We start from the raw sequence: 18,482 nt of genomic DNA, 5'->3' as shown, positions 1-18,482 counted from the left end.
GATTCGATCCAGGGTCTCCAGGATCGCGCCCTGGGCCAAAGGCAGGCGCCAAACCGCTGCGCCACCCAGGGATCCCGGTCCTCTGTATTTCTATGTAGAAATGATTCTTAGAAAAGGAAATACAGTTGCATTAATTACATAGACTATGTAGAATACTTTTGCTACTACAAAAGCCCAATAAAACACAAAGTTATAATCAAAGAATCATAGAGCTGAAAGGAATTTCATAAATATAAGAGATTCTTGTAATTAGATCAAGTACCCCAAATTATTTACTTTTAAGATTAGGTAAGTGAGGCCCAAAAACTAGCTGCTAGGAACAGAGCTAAAGTTTAAACCCAGATCTAGCTCTCTGTTTCATGCCAGATGCAAAGGCCCTCTGGCAAGAAAGTGTCACTCCATTGGTCTTGGGGTTTGATATGTCTGATCCTTTCTAGCTAGTTAAGTGAGAGCTCACCCTTTTCCCTGAGCTACGTGGTTGATTGAAAAGAAAAATCTTTCTTCTGCCAAAAATAAGCTGTTCGTTATTTTGTTTTCCATCACACTGACATGTTTCTTTAGTGGAGATAAAGGTGATATGTTAAGTGGTACAAAATAAAAGTGTAAGAGCCTATAAACTGTTCTCCTAGTGGCAGTCACCCTTGCTGTCACTTTTAGCTTGCTGTGGCTGGTATTACATACAGTATTAATCTTGTCATTTGATTTTGGGCAGGTATATCTGACTTCTGAGATTTTTATCTGCTTTGTTTATATCTCTTATGGTGTATGTGTACCTAGGAATGAATGTGTTTGGTACCATATAAACTATTTAAAAAGAATTTTATTGTCCTTGTTTACATTTTGGTCTCACTTGATCACCTGGAGTAGCATATTTTTTGTCTCTGCAGTTAACTCAGTGTTTCAGTTTTATTATTAATTCAGTTTATAATTATTTAATCTGAAGAGTCTGTCTCCTCACTGTCTGACACTGTGATCTTCTATGATTCAGTAGGATCTTTTTCTAATAAAGTTGTTTCATTAGTTTTATTCAGTTCTCAATTTAGTTATTTGAAGAGAGTTGTACTCTTTTATAGGCACCTTTCTCATGGCTTTCTCTGCAGCATATGGGCAATCCCAGATTATCTCATTCCTGATACATAAGCCAACTTTCTGCTGTTATCTTTGTTGACTTCCTGTAGCAAGTATACAGTAGTGACAGGTTTGGGCTTGTCATCATGAAGGGCTTTGTGGTCTGAAGACCAATTGGTGCCACTTCCTGTTTTATAATCTCCAATCTCCTCGTTCCTGATAAATAAGCCAACCTTGGAGTTGAAACAAGTTATCTTTGTTGTTTGAAAGGTAACCTATCTTACAAAGTGAGATTTATTTCTAAACTCAGTATTTGAAATGTAAAGTATGTCACATTGGGACAATCCTGGAGTTTAAGATTCTGATCTTTAGGGGCCTTTCAGTTTTTTGTTAGAAGTTACAGTGCTGCTGTTTTTTTCCTTTATGGCAAGTACAAAGCACTGACAAGTTTAGACTTGTCAATGTGATGGGCTTTGTAGCTTGCAACCAGTAGGTGCTGCTTCCTGTTTTACATTTGAGAAACTGAGTATATTTTAACATTAAACATCTTTATAGTGGAACCAAACAAGTTAGTTTGGTTGTATCAGTGCAAAACTTAACCTATTAATTATCATTTGCCTTTCTGACAACAGAAAAAAAAATTCTCTTTAATTCATGTAAGTTCATTTGTTGAATGTTTTCAAGTATACAAAAAGAATTATCCTGATACATGGAGGTAAGTGGTAACTTCCTTTGGAAGAAATGAGAGGGGAAAAAAGCCTGAAACAGTTTCGTGTGTGTGTGTGTGTGTGTGTGTGTGTGTGCATGCATTTGGGCAGGCATTATGTGTGAAAATGTTGAGGTTTAGAAATAATTCCTTAGATGTATATTAGCATTAAACTTGAATTCATGTGATGTTACAAGAATGTAAAGTCAGTAGGAAGCATGTATATGTAGTGTTTAATGAGAAAAGGGATATGCTCAAAGTTAGAAATCTAGAAATATTTCTTAATTTCTAAGAATATATACTGTTTACCTGCCTATAAAAACTGATTTCAGTGTTAAACTAGCATTGCAGAAACATGTTTCTATAGGTTTGAGTTGTTTTTTTTTTTCTTTCTTAGCATGCATCTGCATTATTCCTGGGATATTAGCTCTAGACCTAAATATCTTTCATTGTTATACTGTGGCATTAATTTGTATGAGTTTGTATTATTATGTAGAAAATATCTAAAATGTTACTGTTAGGAGTCTGATGATAGGTTCTGGTCTTTTTAAAGTATATACATGAAAAACTCATTTTTCAGTTCTCATCCAAGTGTTTCTACTAATCTTTTTTTTTTTTTTTTTTTTTTAATGAGTTTCCCTCTTAGAACTGCTTTTTGTGCATCCCAAAGATGTTGGACCATTGTTTATCTCCATATATTTTTATTTTTTTACTTTGTTCTCAATTAGTTGTTTTAAATTTTAATTCCAGTATAGGTAACATATAATGTTAATTAGTTTCACGTGTACAATATCTACTAATTTTCTTGACAGAAAAATATTTTCACATAAAAGCATTTTCTATAGTTTGAGATAATTTATAAAGTTGTTTAGAATTTTCAAAGAAAAAAGCCAGTGATAAAATTTTGGTCAGCTACTAAGGATTTAATGGTTATTTAATGAATATTGAGTGAATGAATGTCCTTCTTAGTAAACTTTTGGTTTCATTACACCCCTAGAAATTTATTAGACTTTAAGGGTAATGTTTCAAAATGTAAATTCGCCAGAACACTTCATGTAGCTTTTGAGTTAGCTTTGATACAGTCTTGTATAATGTCATCTTAATTAAAGGAAGAAATTACTTTTAAAATGTTATAAAGTTGATGCAAATATACTCGATAACTGTTTACATTCCTGTAGGTAATTTCCCCATGATTAGTGATGATTTGGTCAATTCTTATCATCTTCTGCTGTGTGCTTTGGACTTGGTTTATGGAAATGCCCTTCAGTGTTCCAATCGTAAAGAATTGGTGAACCCTAATTTTAAAGGTAAGATTATAAGCTGGAGCTTATTGGACTACTGACATTTCTACATTGTGTTTACTCTTGGGAGTTGTACACATACCACAGGTTTCTTAGCATCGGAGAACATAAGTGCCTTGAAAAGTTGTTATCTAGAGGACTTATCGCTAGGAGTTGAGATCTCTGTAAAAATATTTATGGAAAAAGCAATTGCAAATATTATGAAGCGTAAAGTCTTACATGACAATTTTAGAAGTTTCTGCAATATATATACTCAACAAGAAAAAGGGATTTAAAAACCCAGAGTAGCAAATTGACATTAAAACTGATATTCTGTGTTGCCAGGCTTTGGGCCTGACACACAGTAGGAGCTCAAAATGGATTTATTGAAATAATCTTCATTTCACATTTTTTCCTACAGAAGAGGAGTAGTTACAGTTGTAAATAAGTAAAACGAATTTTTAGTTCTTAAACTAAAGGATGGGTAGACATTATTACTTTGATAATGCATTTTAGCAGGTTTTAAAGGTATATAATTTCTATGAATGATATACAGGAAGAAACCAAATCATAACTTATAGACAATATTATAAATATATTTTTAATATTATTAATATTAAACAGTATTTATTGAGCTAGTATAGAATGCTATTTAAATAATACCATGATAGGATTCTGAGTGATTTTCAATTTTGGGGTGGTTACAATTAGAATTTTAACTTGTTCAACTCTCAAGGTAGATTTTTAAAGTTAGTGGAGTTAGTTACCTAGTTGCTCCTGCTTTGGTAAGTTTAATGTTTTTAATTTATTATTTTTTTTCCTCTCATTTCCTTCCTAACTCCCTTTCAGGTTTCTATTTATTGGCTGCTTTTCATTTTTTCCCTTCTTATTTAGTTTTTCTTATACTGAGTCTAGGTCAAGAATAAGCTGTAAATCAATATGTTAGATGCATCCAGTATAATGAAATGAAAGCATATAAGCAGTATGTACTTTGAATAGTAATTTTTTTCAAAGTTGTATTTTTTATTTTAATGTCAGACATATTTGCAAAGTAATATTTTATTTTTATGGGGTTTTTTAAATGTTTTTTAGATCTTACAGCAATATACTAAAATTGTTTCTCTAGGTTTTTTTGTTTCTCCAGATAAATAATTGAATAACTGAAATCTTTTGAGTAGTGATACACTTTACCTATTTGCTATTTTTTAATTTTTAAGTATAATTAACATACAATGTCACATTAGCTTCAAGTGTATAACATAGTAATTCAACAATTCTTTACACGACCCAGCACTCACCACAGTAAGTGTACTCACTGTCACCATACAGTGTTATTACAATATTATTGACTGTGTTCTTTATGTTGTACTTTTCATCTCCATGACTAACTTATATTATTTTAGCTGCATGACAAATAAGTTTATTATTGTCTTTATCTGAAAAATATTCATAGAAATTGCGGTTTGGTTTATTAGCTTCCAGCAGCCTGCTCCTGAGCTCTAAGGAAGCTTGTCTTCTGAGCCACCTAATATTTCTTCTGGGCAAGAGACATCTTGGGTGGTTCCCCCTCTTCTTTCTAACTTCTTTCTTAGGCTTCTTCTCATAGATTGGGTTCTCTCATGTGGCAGCATGAGCTTTCTTTATATCTCCTCCATTATCTCCTCCATATCTGAAGATGCTTTGTTCTTCATGTATTGACAGAGTTGTTCCTTGTAGGTATCTTCATCTTCTTCCATTAGGTAACACAATAGATCTGCAATGTTCTGACCCATGACGTGCTTCAGATGTACTTCTGCATTGAATTCCTTACCTTCCACATCATAACCAAGAAATTGTTTGGTACTGTGAGCAACAGACAAGCCTCCATCCACAGCTCCCTTGAGGGCCCCCAAAACTTTATTTCCAGAAGTAGTTCTGGCCAGCCCTGCATCCACATAGCAGGTGAAGGCACCAGGTTGACCATCAATGCTTTCCGCATTGTATTCATCTTCTGTCACCTCCACTTGGCCTTCATAGATCTTGTCCCTGTCCAACCTGTTGAGAAGCCTGTGGGCCAGCAGCAGGTCCATACAATATGCTGCAGCATAATTTGTCAGACCAGCCTTCACACCATACTTTGGGAGCTCATGAGCATGAGCTGCACAGACTATCATGTCTTCTTCTGTACAGGCATGAGTAATCTGACAAATGATATCTCTGTTGATTATGTGAACTATCATCCTGTATTTGGATGTGTTGTACTTATTTTTATCCTAAATTACCAAGCATTTTTGAGCATAGTAATCAGTGTTACCTTCTTGTCTTCACCTAAATTTCACTTGGTATCTCTTGATGCAAGCCTTATTTTTGACAACTTTAATAAAAGCCATCCTACAGAACAGAGACTGACATCTGCGACTCACCACCAGGACGCAGCAGCACGCTGTCAGGGGATGACTTATTATTTTGCACCTGGAAGTTACAAAATAACTTTTGTTATTTTGTATAACAGTTTGTATCGCTTAATTCCTTTTATCTATTTTGTCCATTCCTCCATCCACATCTCTGGCAGCCGTTTGTTTTCTATACTTAAGAGTCTGGTTTTTGTTTCTTTTTTTTTTTTTTAAGATTTTATTTATGTATTCATAAGACACACACACAGAGAGGCAGACACACAGGCAGAGGAAGAAGCAGGCTCCACGCAGGGACTCCATCCCTGGTCTCCAGGATCACACCCTGGGCTGAAGGTGGCGCTAAACCGCCGAGCCACCCAGGGATCCACCTGTTTTTTCTTTCTTTGTTTTGCTTTATAGATTCCACGTGTAAGTAAAATAACATGTCTATCACTGTCTGACTTAACTATACTAGCATAATATACATCTAAGTCCGTCCATGTTGTAAATGGCAAGATCTCATTCTTTTTCTACAGCTGAGTAATATTCCTGTGTGTGTGTGTTTGAGAGAGAGAGACATCTATTGATGGATACTTGGGTAGCTTCCATATCTTGGCTATTGTAAATAATGCTGCAATAAACATAAGGGTGCATGTCTTTCCGAATTAGCGTCTTCCTTTTCTTTGGGTAAATAGTGGAATTACTGGATCATATGGTATTTCTATTTTACATTTTTGGAGGAAATTCCATACTGTTTTCTACAGTGGCAGCACCAGTTTATTCCCTTTTCAGCACATCCTCACCACTGCTTGTTATTTCTTTTCTTTTTTCTTTTTTCTTTCCTTTTCTTTCTTTATTTCTTTCTTTCTTTCTTTCTTTCTTTCTTTCTTTCTTTCTTTTTTTTTTTTTTTGTTACTAGCCATTCTGAATGGTGTGAGGTGGTATCTCACTGGGGTTTGATTTGCATTTCCATGATGATGAGTCATGTTGAGCATCTTTTCATGTGTCTGTTGGCCACTTGGATATCTTTGGAAAAATATTTCTTGAGGTTCTCTGCCCATTTTTTAATCGGATTGTTTGTTTTTTTGGTGTTGAGTTGTATGAATTCTTTATATATTTTGGATATTAACCCCTTATTGGATAAATCATTTACAGATTTCTTCTCCTATTCACTAGGTTGCCTTTTTGTTTTGTTGATGTTACCTTTGTTATGCAGAAGTTTGTTGTTTTGGTGTCCTCTCAGTAGTTGATTTTTTGTTTTTGTTTCCCTTGCTTGAGGAGACAGATTTATAAATATGTTGCTAAAGATGATGTTGAAGAGATTACTGCCTATGTTTTCTTCTGTTTGCTATTTTTGAGGTAATTTAGAGTCAGGTTAGGCCCTTAGTACACTGTTTCCTATATACTTATATGCTAACTCACATGATGATTAGATTCTGTATTTTTGTGTATTACAGTTTGACTTACTGAATACTACTTGACTTCTCTGTTCTGTGATTTTATTCATTATAGGCCTGTCTGAAGATTTTCATGCTAAGGACTCTAAACCTTCCTCTGACCCACCTTGTGTCATTGAGAAACTCTGTTCCCTACATGATGGTCTAGTTTTGGAAGCAAAGGGAATAAAGGAACATTTCTGGAAACCCTATATTAGGAAACTTTATGAAAAAAAGGTTTGTTAGTAGTAAAGAGATAATGTGAAAATATTTTCTGGGGAAAGATTTGTTTTAATATGATGACTTAAGGATCTCTTCTTTCATCCTAGCTCCTTAAAGGAAAAGAAGAAAATCTTACGGGGTTTTTAGAACCTGGGAATTTTGGAGAGAGTTTGTGAGTACTTCTGTCATCAAACTTTTAGTATTTTAAATTGTGTACTTAGGAAACCTCAGAGTTTAGTGTTTTGTTTGTACGTTGGAAATTTAGGCTGTCTTGTGGGATAACATAGAAAAGCAGTAAAAAAATTTCTGTCAACTGTTACTCTAACCATATGGTTTTAAATTTATTGAAAATCGAATGGCTGTTTTTTAAAGCTTTAATAGTTAAGCTTTTGGATCATAGTTTTTGAGATAAATTCTTTTGGAAATAGTTCCAAAACAGGTTAAATAGGTTAAAAATGATGATGTAGAAGTAGTGAAGTCTTCGGAGATGCCTAGAGCAGCTAGGAAAGATAATTAAGCATATCACTAGAAACTGCACTTGCCTGGCAGATTGGTACAGGCCACCATCACTGAAACACAGTCAGCAAAATACTGTATGGAGGACCAGCACAGTGTAGCAAGCTTATGTTTTTTTTGTTTTTGTTTTTTTTAATTTTATTTATTTGTTCATGAGAGACACAGAGAGAGAGAGGCAGAGACACAGGCAGAGGAAGAAGCAGGCCCCATGCAGAAGCCCGACATGGGACTGGATCCCGGGACTCCAGGATCACGCCCTGGGCCAAAGGCAGGCGCCAAACCACTGAGCCACCCAGGGATTCCCGCAAGCTTATGTTTTATACACCTCAGTTTTTATAATTAGCAGTGATCTGCAATTTAGCTTTCACAAAATTATGAGAACTTCTTAGTAAATTAAAAAAATGAAATAAGTAGCCTAAAATATCAACTGAAATGGCAGTTCTGTGAGTATACATGTCGCCTCTTTTGTTTCTTTTCCCCCTGTAGTAAAGCCATCAATAAAGCCTATGAGGAGTATGTTTTATCTGTTGGGAATTTAGATGAAAGGATATTTCTTGGAGATGATGCTGAAGAGGAAATTGGGACTCTCTCAAAGTGTCTAAATTCTGGTTCAGGAACAGAGACTGCTGAAAGGGTGCAGATGAAAAACATCTTGCAGCAGCACTTTGACAAGGTGAGCTGGCTAGTGCCAAGAGAGCAGAAATGCAGGAGAAGATGTGCCGGAGGTTCCGTTTCATTTTGGTAATTGTGTGTGTGTGCACACATGCATTTTACTTCTAATATGAAAAAGGAAATGCTCGTCATACTTAATTCAAAAAGTCTCTGTGTTTACTGATTAATTTTTGTTAACATCAACTTTCAAAGTTTTTGATTAGTTCTGAGAGAAAGCATTTAATATAAATTTAAATTTAAATGAATGTATCATGCTGATAACTGTTGGTTTTGGAAAAATGGGCCAGTAATCTGTAGTCTGTATTATTGAGCATAGTAGACATAGAAAATGTCAATTGACCAGAATGGTCCCTTTATCTAAGTGCTAGAGAAACTGAGAATCTGTAGTTTTAAGGAAAATTCTGTTAAACTGAGTTTCAGGGTCATGGTGTTGTTTCATGTATACACTTAGGGTGATGGAGACCAAGAGTTTCCCTTCTGTTGTGTGATGTTCACAGAAAATATACAGCTTCTGACAAGTGCCTCCAGAGGTAGTGTGGATGATTCCAAGGGGTAACTCTCCCATAAGATAGGCTTAAGACTGATTTGCTTATTCATTCAACAAACATTCTAAAGGTATCCTACATGCCAGATAATGTCCTGGATCCTGGGGTGCATCAGTGAACGAAACAGCATGAATATCCTGTTTTATAATTTAGTATATGTGCTGCCGAAGCGAACACCCTGTTTTATATTTTAATGTGGGGAGATAGATAACCAAACAAGTAAATCTATAGGACATCAGATAATGATATATGAAGACAAGTAAAATAGAGCAGTACAGAGTACTAGAGAAAAGGGAGGACAGGTGGGTGGGCCTTGGGCTGCCAGAGGTATCGCAGTAGAGAACGGCATCTCTGAGGAGGTAACATCAACAGAGATGTGAAGTTAAGTGAGGGAGCAAACCATGTGAATAGCTGGGAAATGTGTTTTGGAAGCCCAGAGAATGCAAGAGCCAAGGGAGTATGGTTGGCCTTTTGGAGGAAGAGTAAGAATGTTATGTGGTAGGAATAGAATGAGTGAGCGAAAGAAAGAGTAATTAAAAAGTGAGGGGAGGGGGGACACAAGGGACAGGTGGACCATATAGAGCTTTGGAAGCTGTAGTAAAGATTTTTGCTTTTGCTCTGATTGGAAGGAAAGCCATTAGGAAGGTGTTATGGGAAACTGTGATTGAATCAGTCTGATTGACATGTTTAAAGGTTCTGTGGGGAGGTGTTTCAAGGGGCAAGGTGGAAAAAGAGAATTAAGAGGCTGTTGCAGTAGTTCTGGTGATAGCTCACAATAGTTTGGACTAGAGCTGTGGTTATATTTAGGCTGTATTGTGGAGATGGCACCCACAGGATTGCCTGATGGCTTGGATCTAGGCTGTGGGAGAAAGAGGACAGCAGTGACTCCAGTTGTGTAAATGGTGTGAAAGCTGAAGTCCTTACGGAGGCCTCTAAGGTCTTCAGTGAACCTCTCTGAATTCATCTCCTCCCACTCTCCTCCTCACCCACTGTGCTCATGCCAAATAAACCTCTGTTCTCATTCTTTAGATACACTGAGTATACTCCAGCTCAAAGCCTTTGGTCCTGCTCTTTTCTCTGCCTAGAACATGTTTCTTCAAGATATTCCTGGGGTTTAAGTCCTTCATTCAGGTCTTCGGTGGACTAACCACTGTACAAAATAATAACCACCAACTTCCTCCCCAACCTTCAGCACTTCCTTTCCCTCTTATTCTGTAATTACTGTTCCTCTTAGTATTTGTCATTGTCTTAAGATAAGTGGGTGGGTAGAAAGAATTGTTTGCCTGACAGTAAATAGATAAATAGATACAAAGATAAGGGGAAAAAAAGAATTGTTTGTTATGCATCAACTGGTATTAGAATATAAGCTTCATGAGGGCTGTGACCAGTGCTGTCTTCAGCACCTGGCACATAGTAGGCAGTCCATGAATATTTACAATTGACATTTATTCAGGGAGAAGAGTGAATCTGGGGGAAAAAACCCAGAGTATGCATTACATGTATGTTAGTTTGAGATGCCTTTTTAGGTATGCTAGCAAGTTGAATAGGCAGTTTAGATATACAAGATTGGAATTCACAGCAGAGGTTAGGGCTGTGTGTGTATCATCTGGAGACATCAGGATATAGATGGCTTTTAAAGCCATGGAATGAAGAGAAGCTACCTGACAGTATGAACTGATATAGAATAAAAGAGGTCTGAGGATAGAGCTCTGGGACACTCCAAAATTTAGAAGTCTTTACTTGGAGAAGGAATGTCCTAATATTTAGAAATAACAGTATGCCTGAGTCAAAGAAAGACTCTTCTTGATCAAAATGCACAGGAAGCCGTAAGTTAAGAACTAAACAGTACTACCAAGAAGCTGCGTGCTGACCTTGAGGACTGTGGGCAGAAAGCTGTTTGTAGTAGTGCTACTTGTTCCCTTTGCAGAGGCACTGTTACCTGTGGACGGTGAGAGATACTACTGGCTGCTGTTGGTTTTCCTGTACGTATGCGAGGTGTTTTTCCCTCCCAGCAGAGCACTGAGTCAAATCCAGGGAAGACGGTGGCTCCAGGGAAAGCTGTGTGTAGAGCAAGGAGCAGCCTTCTGAATGTAGTTAGCCTATCCAGATCATATTACTGACCTAAAAAAATTACAGAATTAACTTCTTTAAAACCAAATGGAAGTCTTGGCTCTATTCTGTTTAAGTCACAGAGGAAGCATATAGATTTATATCTGTAGGGAGAATTTTTGGTGCCTGTTTGTATCGCATTAAACTTGAGTGGTTTGTTTTGCTGGGTGAAAATTTTGCTAGGTGTTTTCACTGCCATCTCTAGCATATAATATGCTGACTACCTAGGAAAACATAGTTTATCCTGAATACTGAAAAACAGTCTTATGCTGTCTTAACCTTTCAGAGTTTATTAGAAAAAACAGAAAAGATGTTTCACTGGCATATCCATTCATGCTTAAAATCTCAGACATTAAGTCATATACTTTTCATATTTATATTTAAGAATGTTGACTTAAATGTATTTTCCTGAAGGTCTGTCTACTTTAGTAGGGGAAGATGGAGAGATTTCTGTAACTAAAGGTAAAGGAGGGGTAGGAAGACTGAAGAAGGCTGTTCTGTGTCAGGCTGTTTTTTTTGTCCAGGAGTGTTGTTTTGTACCACCTCTCTGAGGCAGATTTGATTATTTAGATGGGCTTTTGTTAAATCATGGAATCCATTTGGACAAGGTTTAACTCACAGCTTTCTTTTGTGAATCTGTGAGTAGTTAGAAAAAAGCAGTAGATGGGAACTGTAAAATTCTGTTTCTCTGGGATATTCTTAACAGTTTATTGCTTATTTGTGCCTTTGGGCTTTGGCTTGAAGTAGGGATACTAGGGAATTATGCCTTAAGGGTTTGACTTTTTTTTTTTTTAAAGATTTTATTAGTGAGTGAGTGAGAGGGGAGAGAGAGAGAGAGAGAGAGCACAAGCAGGAGGAGAAGCAGGAGGAGAGGGAGAAGCAGATTCTCTGCTGAGCAGGGAGCCCAACACAGGGCTTGATCCCAGGACCCCAGGATTATGAGCTGAGCCAAAGTCAGACTTAACCAACTGAGCCACCCAGGAACTTCTTAAAAGTTTAACTTTTAAGAGACAAACTTCCTAGCTGGCTAAAATACTAATTGTCCTTTCAAACATCTTCACATGGAGGATGGTGGCTCCTAGTGGTATTGTTATGTTTAAATTACAAGAATGGTGATATTTGAATCATTAAAATTTATTGATAAAGTCTGGTTGGTTTAAATTCTTGTTTGTGAAGTAATTGAAAGTCATTCTGACCTAAAATATTGTTTCTCCCCATCCCCCATTTAGTCTAAAGCACTTAGAATCTCCACACCACTTACTGGTGTGAGGTACATGAAGGATAACAGCCCTTGTGTGACTCCAGTGTCTACAGCAACACACAGCTTAAGCCGTCTTCACACCATGCTAACAGGCCTCAGGAATGCACCAAGTGAGAAACTGGAACAGATACTAAGGTTAGTTTGAGCTCTTCTTGCCGTCTAAGATTTGATTGTTGACCATTTTCTATTTTAATTTTTTAACTTTTAGTGCCTTAATTCACTCACTGTTTATCATATACCAGTTGTATGCTTAGACCTGTTGTTAGTCTGTGGAAGACCTAGTAATATGGGATGTATGAATAGAAGGTGATCATTTTTCCTCAATATCTTAGTCTGTTCCAGCTGTTATCACAGAAGACCATACATGGGGTGACTTATAAACAACAGTAATTAATTTCTCTCAGTTCTACAGGCTGCAAGTGTAGTATCAGGGTGCCAAGATGCAGTATCTGGTGAGAACTGCTTCCTGGTCTTTTTGCTGTGATGTGGTGAGGAGGTAAGGGAGGGCACTAATCCCATTCGTGAGGGCTCCACTTTCATCAGCTAATCACCTCCCATGTACCATCACACTTGGGATTAGGTTTCAACATAGGAATTTGGAGGGGGAGCACAAATTTTTAGTCCATAGCACTCAGATTTCTTTTATGTAGTATATGATGAGAGACAGTAACTAACAACACTATCACTGTAGATTAAAGCACCAAATTGTTACCAACTATTCTATCTTAAGATTTCAGGCAAAGCGGGATCAATAAAGATGGGAGTTGTCAAAGGACTCCATAAAGAGGATTGGACCTGAGCAAATTTATGAGGGGTGGGTCAGATTTGAAAAAGTTAAGCAGTTATATTCATAACTGATGTCAAACCACTGTAACTTCTGTAAGCTCTAGAGTTAGCTGCCTTTAGTCCTTTGGTCTGCCTGAGACTATTGAGAAGATCTTTGAGCTTTTTAGTGAAAAGCATAATAGACTGAATCTCATGACCTGTACATAGTTTTGCAAATTTATTTGAAAAAACTACCTCCAAGACCCCTCTTAGTTCTAAAACGTATAGAATTTGATGACATAGGCCCTATAGGAGCCTATTTTATTTCTGGTGGTAGAGTATAAGAAGGCCCCATATACATACTTTAGTAATTTCTTATTCACAGCTGGACTTATTAAATACCAAGGCTGACTAAAATTTTCCTTTACGTTTTCATGAAGTCTACATTACTTATAAACTTGATTGCCATTAGTACCTAGTAGGCTATGTCTGTATGGCCTCTTCTTAAGTCATGTTTCTCAGACCTTGTTTACCTGGAATACAGAAGCATTTTATAAATACATTTTAGAAGACTGACTTAGTCTTCATATCTTACAGATCTCTTTAGAATCTCTAGCCAGGTGTAGCAGCTTCTTTAATCTTAAACACCATTAGTGGCGTTAAATATTATCAGTAAATACTGGCCCTATTTTCTGTTAAAAGGTACCTGTGTGTTAAATAAAAATTAAAATTCTAAATAAAATTCTGCTTGTATATTATACTTAGTAACTAAGTCTAGCAGGATTATTACTGATTTTTATTTTCTTTGTCATTTTCTAAGCGTGCTATGCTTTTACAATGAATATGTATATCTGTGATCAAGATAAAAACATAATTACTTCTACACAGTCATACTGAGCTAGCATCAGCACCTGGAACTGGACAGGGCTGCAACCTCTGCTGTGCCCATGGCTTCCCACCACCTCTGGACCACGGACCCCCACAAAGTGAGCGAGCTTCAGGCCTTTGGGAAAATGTGTAAGCAGGATCTGAGCATTCTGCACAGGAAATGTGCTTCCTGAAGGAGTAGGTGGAGAGCATAGAGGATAAAATATTACCTGCTACTCATAAAACTAAATCAGAAGATATCAAGAAAGAAAAAAACAGATAGTAAGAAGTGCAGAGGAAAACATAAAGACAGACAAACCATCAAGTGAGGAAGGTGTCTAGAAATTGACAGTAAAGGTGTGATTGAACCAGTTATTGACACCCCTCCAGAAATGAGGCGTCATGATGTAGAGATGACCAGGGGAAATGATGGATCTGGCAAATGATAAAAAAGTGGCTGTCATTGATGCTCTAAATGATGTGAACTGCAGAAAGCCATTGACTTGTTCATAGATGCCATCAAGCTGAATCCTTGCTTGGCCATTCTGTATGCCAAGAGAGCATGTCTTCATCAAGTTACAGAAGCCAAATGCTGCCATCCAAGACTGACTGAGCTATTGAAATAAATCCTGATTCAGCTCAGCCTTACAAGTGGTGAGGGAAAGCACACAGACTTCTGGGCCACTGGGAAGAAGTAGCACATGATCTTGCCCTTGCTTATAAACTGGATTATGATGAAGATGCTAGCTCCTGCTGAAAGAAGTTCAACCGAGGGCACAGAAAATTGCCAAACATCAGAGAAAGTGTGAGCGAAAAGTGAAGAATGAGAAATCAAAGAAAGAATAGAAATGGTTAAGAAGGTTAGGGAAGAACATGAGGCAGCCCAGAGGGCAAAAGAAGCCAAAATTGGATCTTTTCTAGGTAGCTTTCCTGTGGGAATGCCTGGATTGGAAGGGATGCTTGGGCTCAATGAAATTCTTAGTGATCCAAAGGTTCTTGCTGCCATGCAGGATCCAGAAGTTACGGTGGCCTTCTAAGATGTGGCCCATAACCCAGCAAATGTATCAAATACAGAATGACTCAAAGGTTATGAATCTCATCAGTAAATTGTCAAATTTGGAGGTCAAGCATAATGCTTTTCAGACACACAAAACCCTTGCTGAAGGAAAAGCAACTTAGATTATCTAATGGATGTCACAGTAATACACACCAGTGTACCTCTGATCTTCTCATGGAGAGAAAGCTGGGGTGCTATAAAGAGAATGCCTACCCTCTTGGCCCCATGTGTAACCCAGACCTTTTGTAGTGGTTTGCCATTGGGTATTCATTCACATAATGTTTTCCTACCAGGAATTCCTACTAGAAATTTTAAACCTTAAAAATATTTAAAATCAAGTTAAAAGGGTATGTTAATCCTTGGAAGAAGAAAACAAAAACAAAAATGTTACAAAGGCCCACATGATGATAATTTGTATAATACTTATTAATTGAACTTACATTGCCTTTCTAGTTAAAAAAACAAACAAACAAACAAACAAAAAAAACAATGAAATAAACCTCGTTTTGGAGGAAAAGATGTAGAGTGCCAGTAATGGTTTATAGGAGTCTGTAATATAGTTTATATACCTCATTCTGTTTTCTTCCAGGAGTTCCTAATGGAAGTTGTAGTGCCCTCTGAGGAAACAGCTGAAGGCAATTTTGTTTACCAGTGATTGCAGATGGGTAGGGTAGGTGGGGGCCAGTCAAGAATGCTAACCTTAACTGTAGTAAAGGTACAGCTCTGCACAAGAAATATTTTTTTCACTTAAAATGGTTATACCAACACTTTTGATAAGGACGTATGGGATCTCCTAGAATAATTTGGGAAGTGTGTGGTTTTTGTTCAAAGTATTTTATATTTACAGGTTAGTAAAATTACAGAGTTGTAAATAGTTTATTACTTTGTGATGGGGCAGGACCTTTTGGTTGGATAATTTCTTATTCTTTTCTTTTTTTCCTTAGGACATGTTCTAGAGATCCAACACAGGCCATTGCCAACAGATTGAAAGAAATGTATGAAATATATTCTCAGCATTGCCAGCCAGATGAGGATTTCAGTAATTCTAAAGGTAAGACTTAATACTGTCCATCTTGTTCTCATTTTAACTTAACTACGAGCTTAACTACATAGTCTTCTTGGTAAGTGAATCAGAAATGTGAAGAAAAGATTTGGACTTTAGATTGAGGGGTAGAATATAGATGTCCAATTTTTCTGTCAACTAAGTGGTTTCTGGGCCCTTCTCTGTAAGAGAAACTTTAGACTGATGTCTGATTACTTTAGACATTTTGCAAAATCTTTAATTTCATTTGTAGACTGGATATTATTAAATTTAGAAGTATAATGATTCTTGAAAATACTAAGTTCAGAAGATATTAGCTGTTCCATGCCCACACCTGTTCCAGAAGTTTTCTGTTGTCATGAATTAGAATCAAGTATGAGTGGAATAGTAAACCAATTATATATACCTTCTAGCACAGAACTGCTCAGTTCAAACTTAAAAAAAAAAAAAGTGTCTCTTAATGGAATGCTGTGACAGTTTTTAAGTGCAAATTTCATTTCACTGTTTTAGAAAAATGTAACCTTGGTTACCATGAAGAAAATTGAGAAATCTTAGGAATGATTGGAACAGCAGCTATAGGAAGTGCATATTTATGAAGTAATTGGTTGGTTTTTAAATTTTATTTTGTGGGCAGGGGTTGGGATAGACTCTCACTTTCTACAATATGTTCTTTGTATGTGACTTTTGTCTTTTATTTATGCAGAAATTGCCAGCAAACATTTTCGTTTTGCAGAAATGCTTTACTATAAAGTATTAGAATCTGTTATTGAACAGGAACAGAAAAGACTGGGAGACATGGATTTATCTGTGAGTAAATCACCAGCGTATTGGTCAACATGATAAGATAAGGTTTCCTTTCGGCCCTACCTACACACAATCCCAGCTAAACTAAACAAAAATAAAACTGTGGCTTTGAAAGACTAAGACTGGCAGCTGGAGAAACTTATGTCTTGAGTGTACTTGCCTCTGGTCCCCAACTAATGTTTCTTGGTGCGGCAGACTGTATCCTAGAATTCACAGCTTCTCTGGCAGTTAAGACTCTGTAGTCAAAGATTGAAACATTCAGATTGAACAAAAATTGAGTTTTTAGAATACATGAACTTATTAACTGGCACCCTCCCCCTAAGAAGCCTTGTATAGCCAGAATAAGTTGAGTATTGATTAGATAGGACTTTAACATAAATAATCAGCCATTGCTCTTTGACTAAAGTAATTATTTTTTCTAGATTTTACTAGTCAAGAAATATAAATTGATTTTGAAATATGTAGTATTTACTTTTTTTTTTTTTTGTAGTATTTACTTTTAATGACATCAATAGAAATAATTTTTGAAAATTTTTTAAAAATAATATTTTAGGGATCCCTGGGTGGCGCAGCGGTTTGGCGCCTGCCGTTGGCCCAGGGCGCGATCCTGGAGACCCGGGATCGAATCCCACATCGGGCTCCCGGTGCATGGAGCCTGCTTCTTCCTCCGCCTGTGTCTCTGCCTCTCTCTCTCTCTCTGTGACTATCATAAATAAATAAATAAATAAAAATTTAAAAAAAAAAAAAATAATAATATTTTAGAGAAAATTATAAAACTGACTAATAGTTCTAATTTTATATAGCAATTTACATTTCTTTTTTATACATAAAATTATGCCTGGGAATTTAAAAGGCTGTTAAGACAAATTTTTAAATTTTGAAACACATACAGAAGAGTGTGTAAAACATAGCTGCAGTTTAGGGGCTCATAATAAGTATATACCTGTATATACCCACCTAAGAAACTTACTAAAACAATTTTTTTTATTGTAGGAAAATATACATAACATAAAATTTACCATTTTCAGCATTTTTAAGTGAGCAATTCAGTGGCATTAAGTACATTCACGGTGTTGTGCAACCCGTACCAATTTTTCATCATCCCAAACTGAAAGTCTATACCCAATAAGCAATGACTCCCCATTCTACCTCCCTCCAGCCCCTGGTAATCTCTACTCTACTTTGTCTCCACAAATTTACCTATTCTAGATATAATCATACAATATTTGTGCTTTTGTGTCTCAGTCACAATGTTTTCAGGGTTCATTCATGTTTTAGATAGGTCAGAATTTCATTCCTTTTTAAGACTGAATAGTATTCAGAATATTATTCATAATCAACAATATATGATTGTCTTTTTTTTGGTCAAGTTCTTGATGTCAAGAGTTGGTCAAGAGTTCTTTATGTATTCTGGATATTAAGCCCTTATATACAGTTTGTGGATATTTTCTCCCATTCTGTGGGTTCTCTACTTCATTGATAGTGTCCTTTGATAGACAGAAGGTTTTAATTTTGATGAAGCCACATTTACCTATTTTTTTTTCTGTTGCCTATGTTTTTGGTGTTTAAGTAACTTTTTAATTCAAAAATAGTAAGTGTTTATGTACAGATTTGGAAAATTAGTAAGCAAAAAAAAAAAAGAGAGATGTAAATATGTCTCCTGAGAAAAGTGTGTTCACCTGTGGCCCATTACCATCTAGCCAGTCACCTGCCTTCCAGCTGTCTTTTTCTGATAGTGGCCTCTAACTGTAAATACTGTT

At 36.4% G+C, this 18,482-nt stretch overlaps 1 protein-coding gene and 2 pseudogenes across 1 annotated transcript in view; 2 read left to right on the top strand and 1 right to left on the bottom strand.

Moving 5' to 3' along the window:
* RBL2 (RB transcriptional corepressor like 2) overlaps positions 1-18,482 on the top strand; it is a 51,249-nt gene that overhangs the window by 10,573 nt on the left and 22,194 nt on the right. Inside the window, exons 5-11 of the mRNA XM_041764932.1 lie at positions 2,953-3,081; positions 6,939-7,099; positions 7,192-7,256; positions 8,087-8,273; positions 12,156-12,322; positions 15,821-15,927; positions 16,622-16,725. Of these exons, the coding sequence (XP_041620866.1) occupies positions 2,953-3,081; positions 6,939-7,099; positions 7,192-7,256; positions 8,087-8,273; positions 12,156-12,322; positions 15,821-15,927; positions 16,622-16,725 (920 nt within the window). The remainder of the gene's footprint in view (positions 1-2,952; positions 3,082-6,938; positions 7,100-7,191; positions 7,257-8,086; positions 8,274-12,155; positions 12,323-15,820; positions 15,928-16,621; positions 16,726-18,482) is intronic.
* On the bottom strand, positions 4,526-5,423 carry LOC121496544 (annotated as a pseudogene).
* LOC121496543 lies at positions 12,329-15,809 on the top strand (annotated as a pseudogene).

Source organism: Vulpes lagopus, chromosome 8, assembly GCF_018345385.1.
Source record: "Vulpes lagopus strain Blue_001 chromosome 8, ASM1834538v1, whole genome shotgun sequence".
Classification (NCBI taxonomy): Eukaryota; Metazoa; Chordata; class Mammalia; order Carnivora; family Canidae; genus Vulpes; species Vulpes lagopus.
This window is presented reverse-complemented; position numbering and strand designations above follow the sequence as displayed.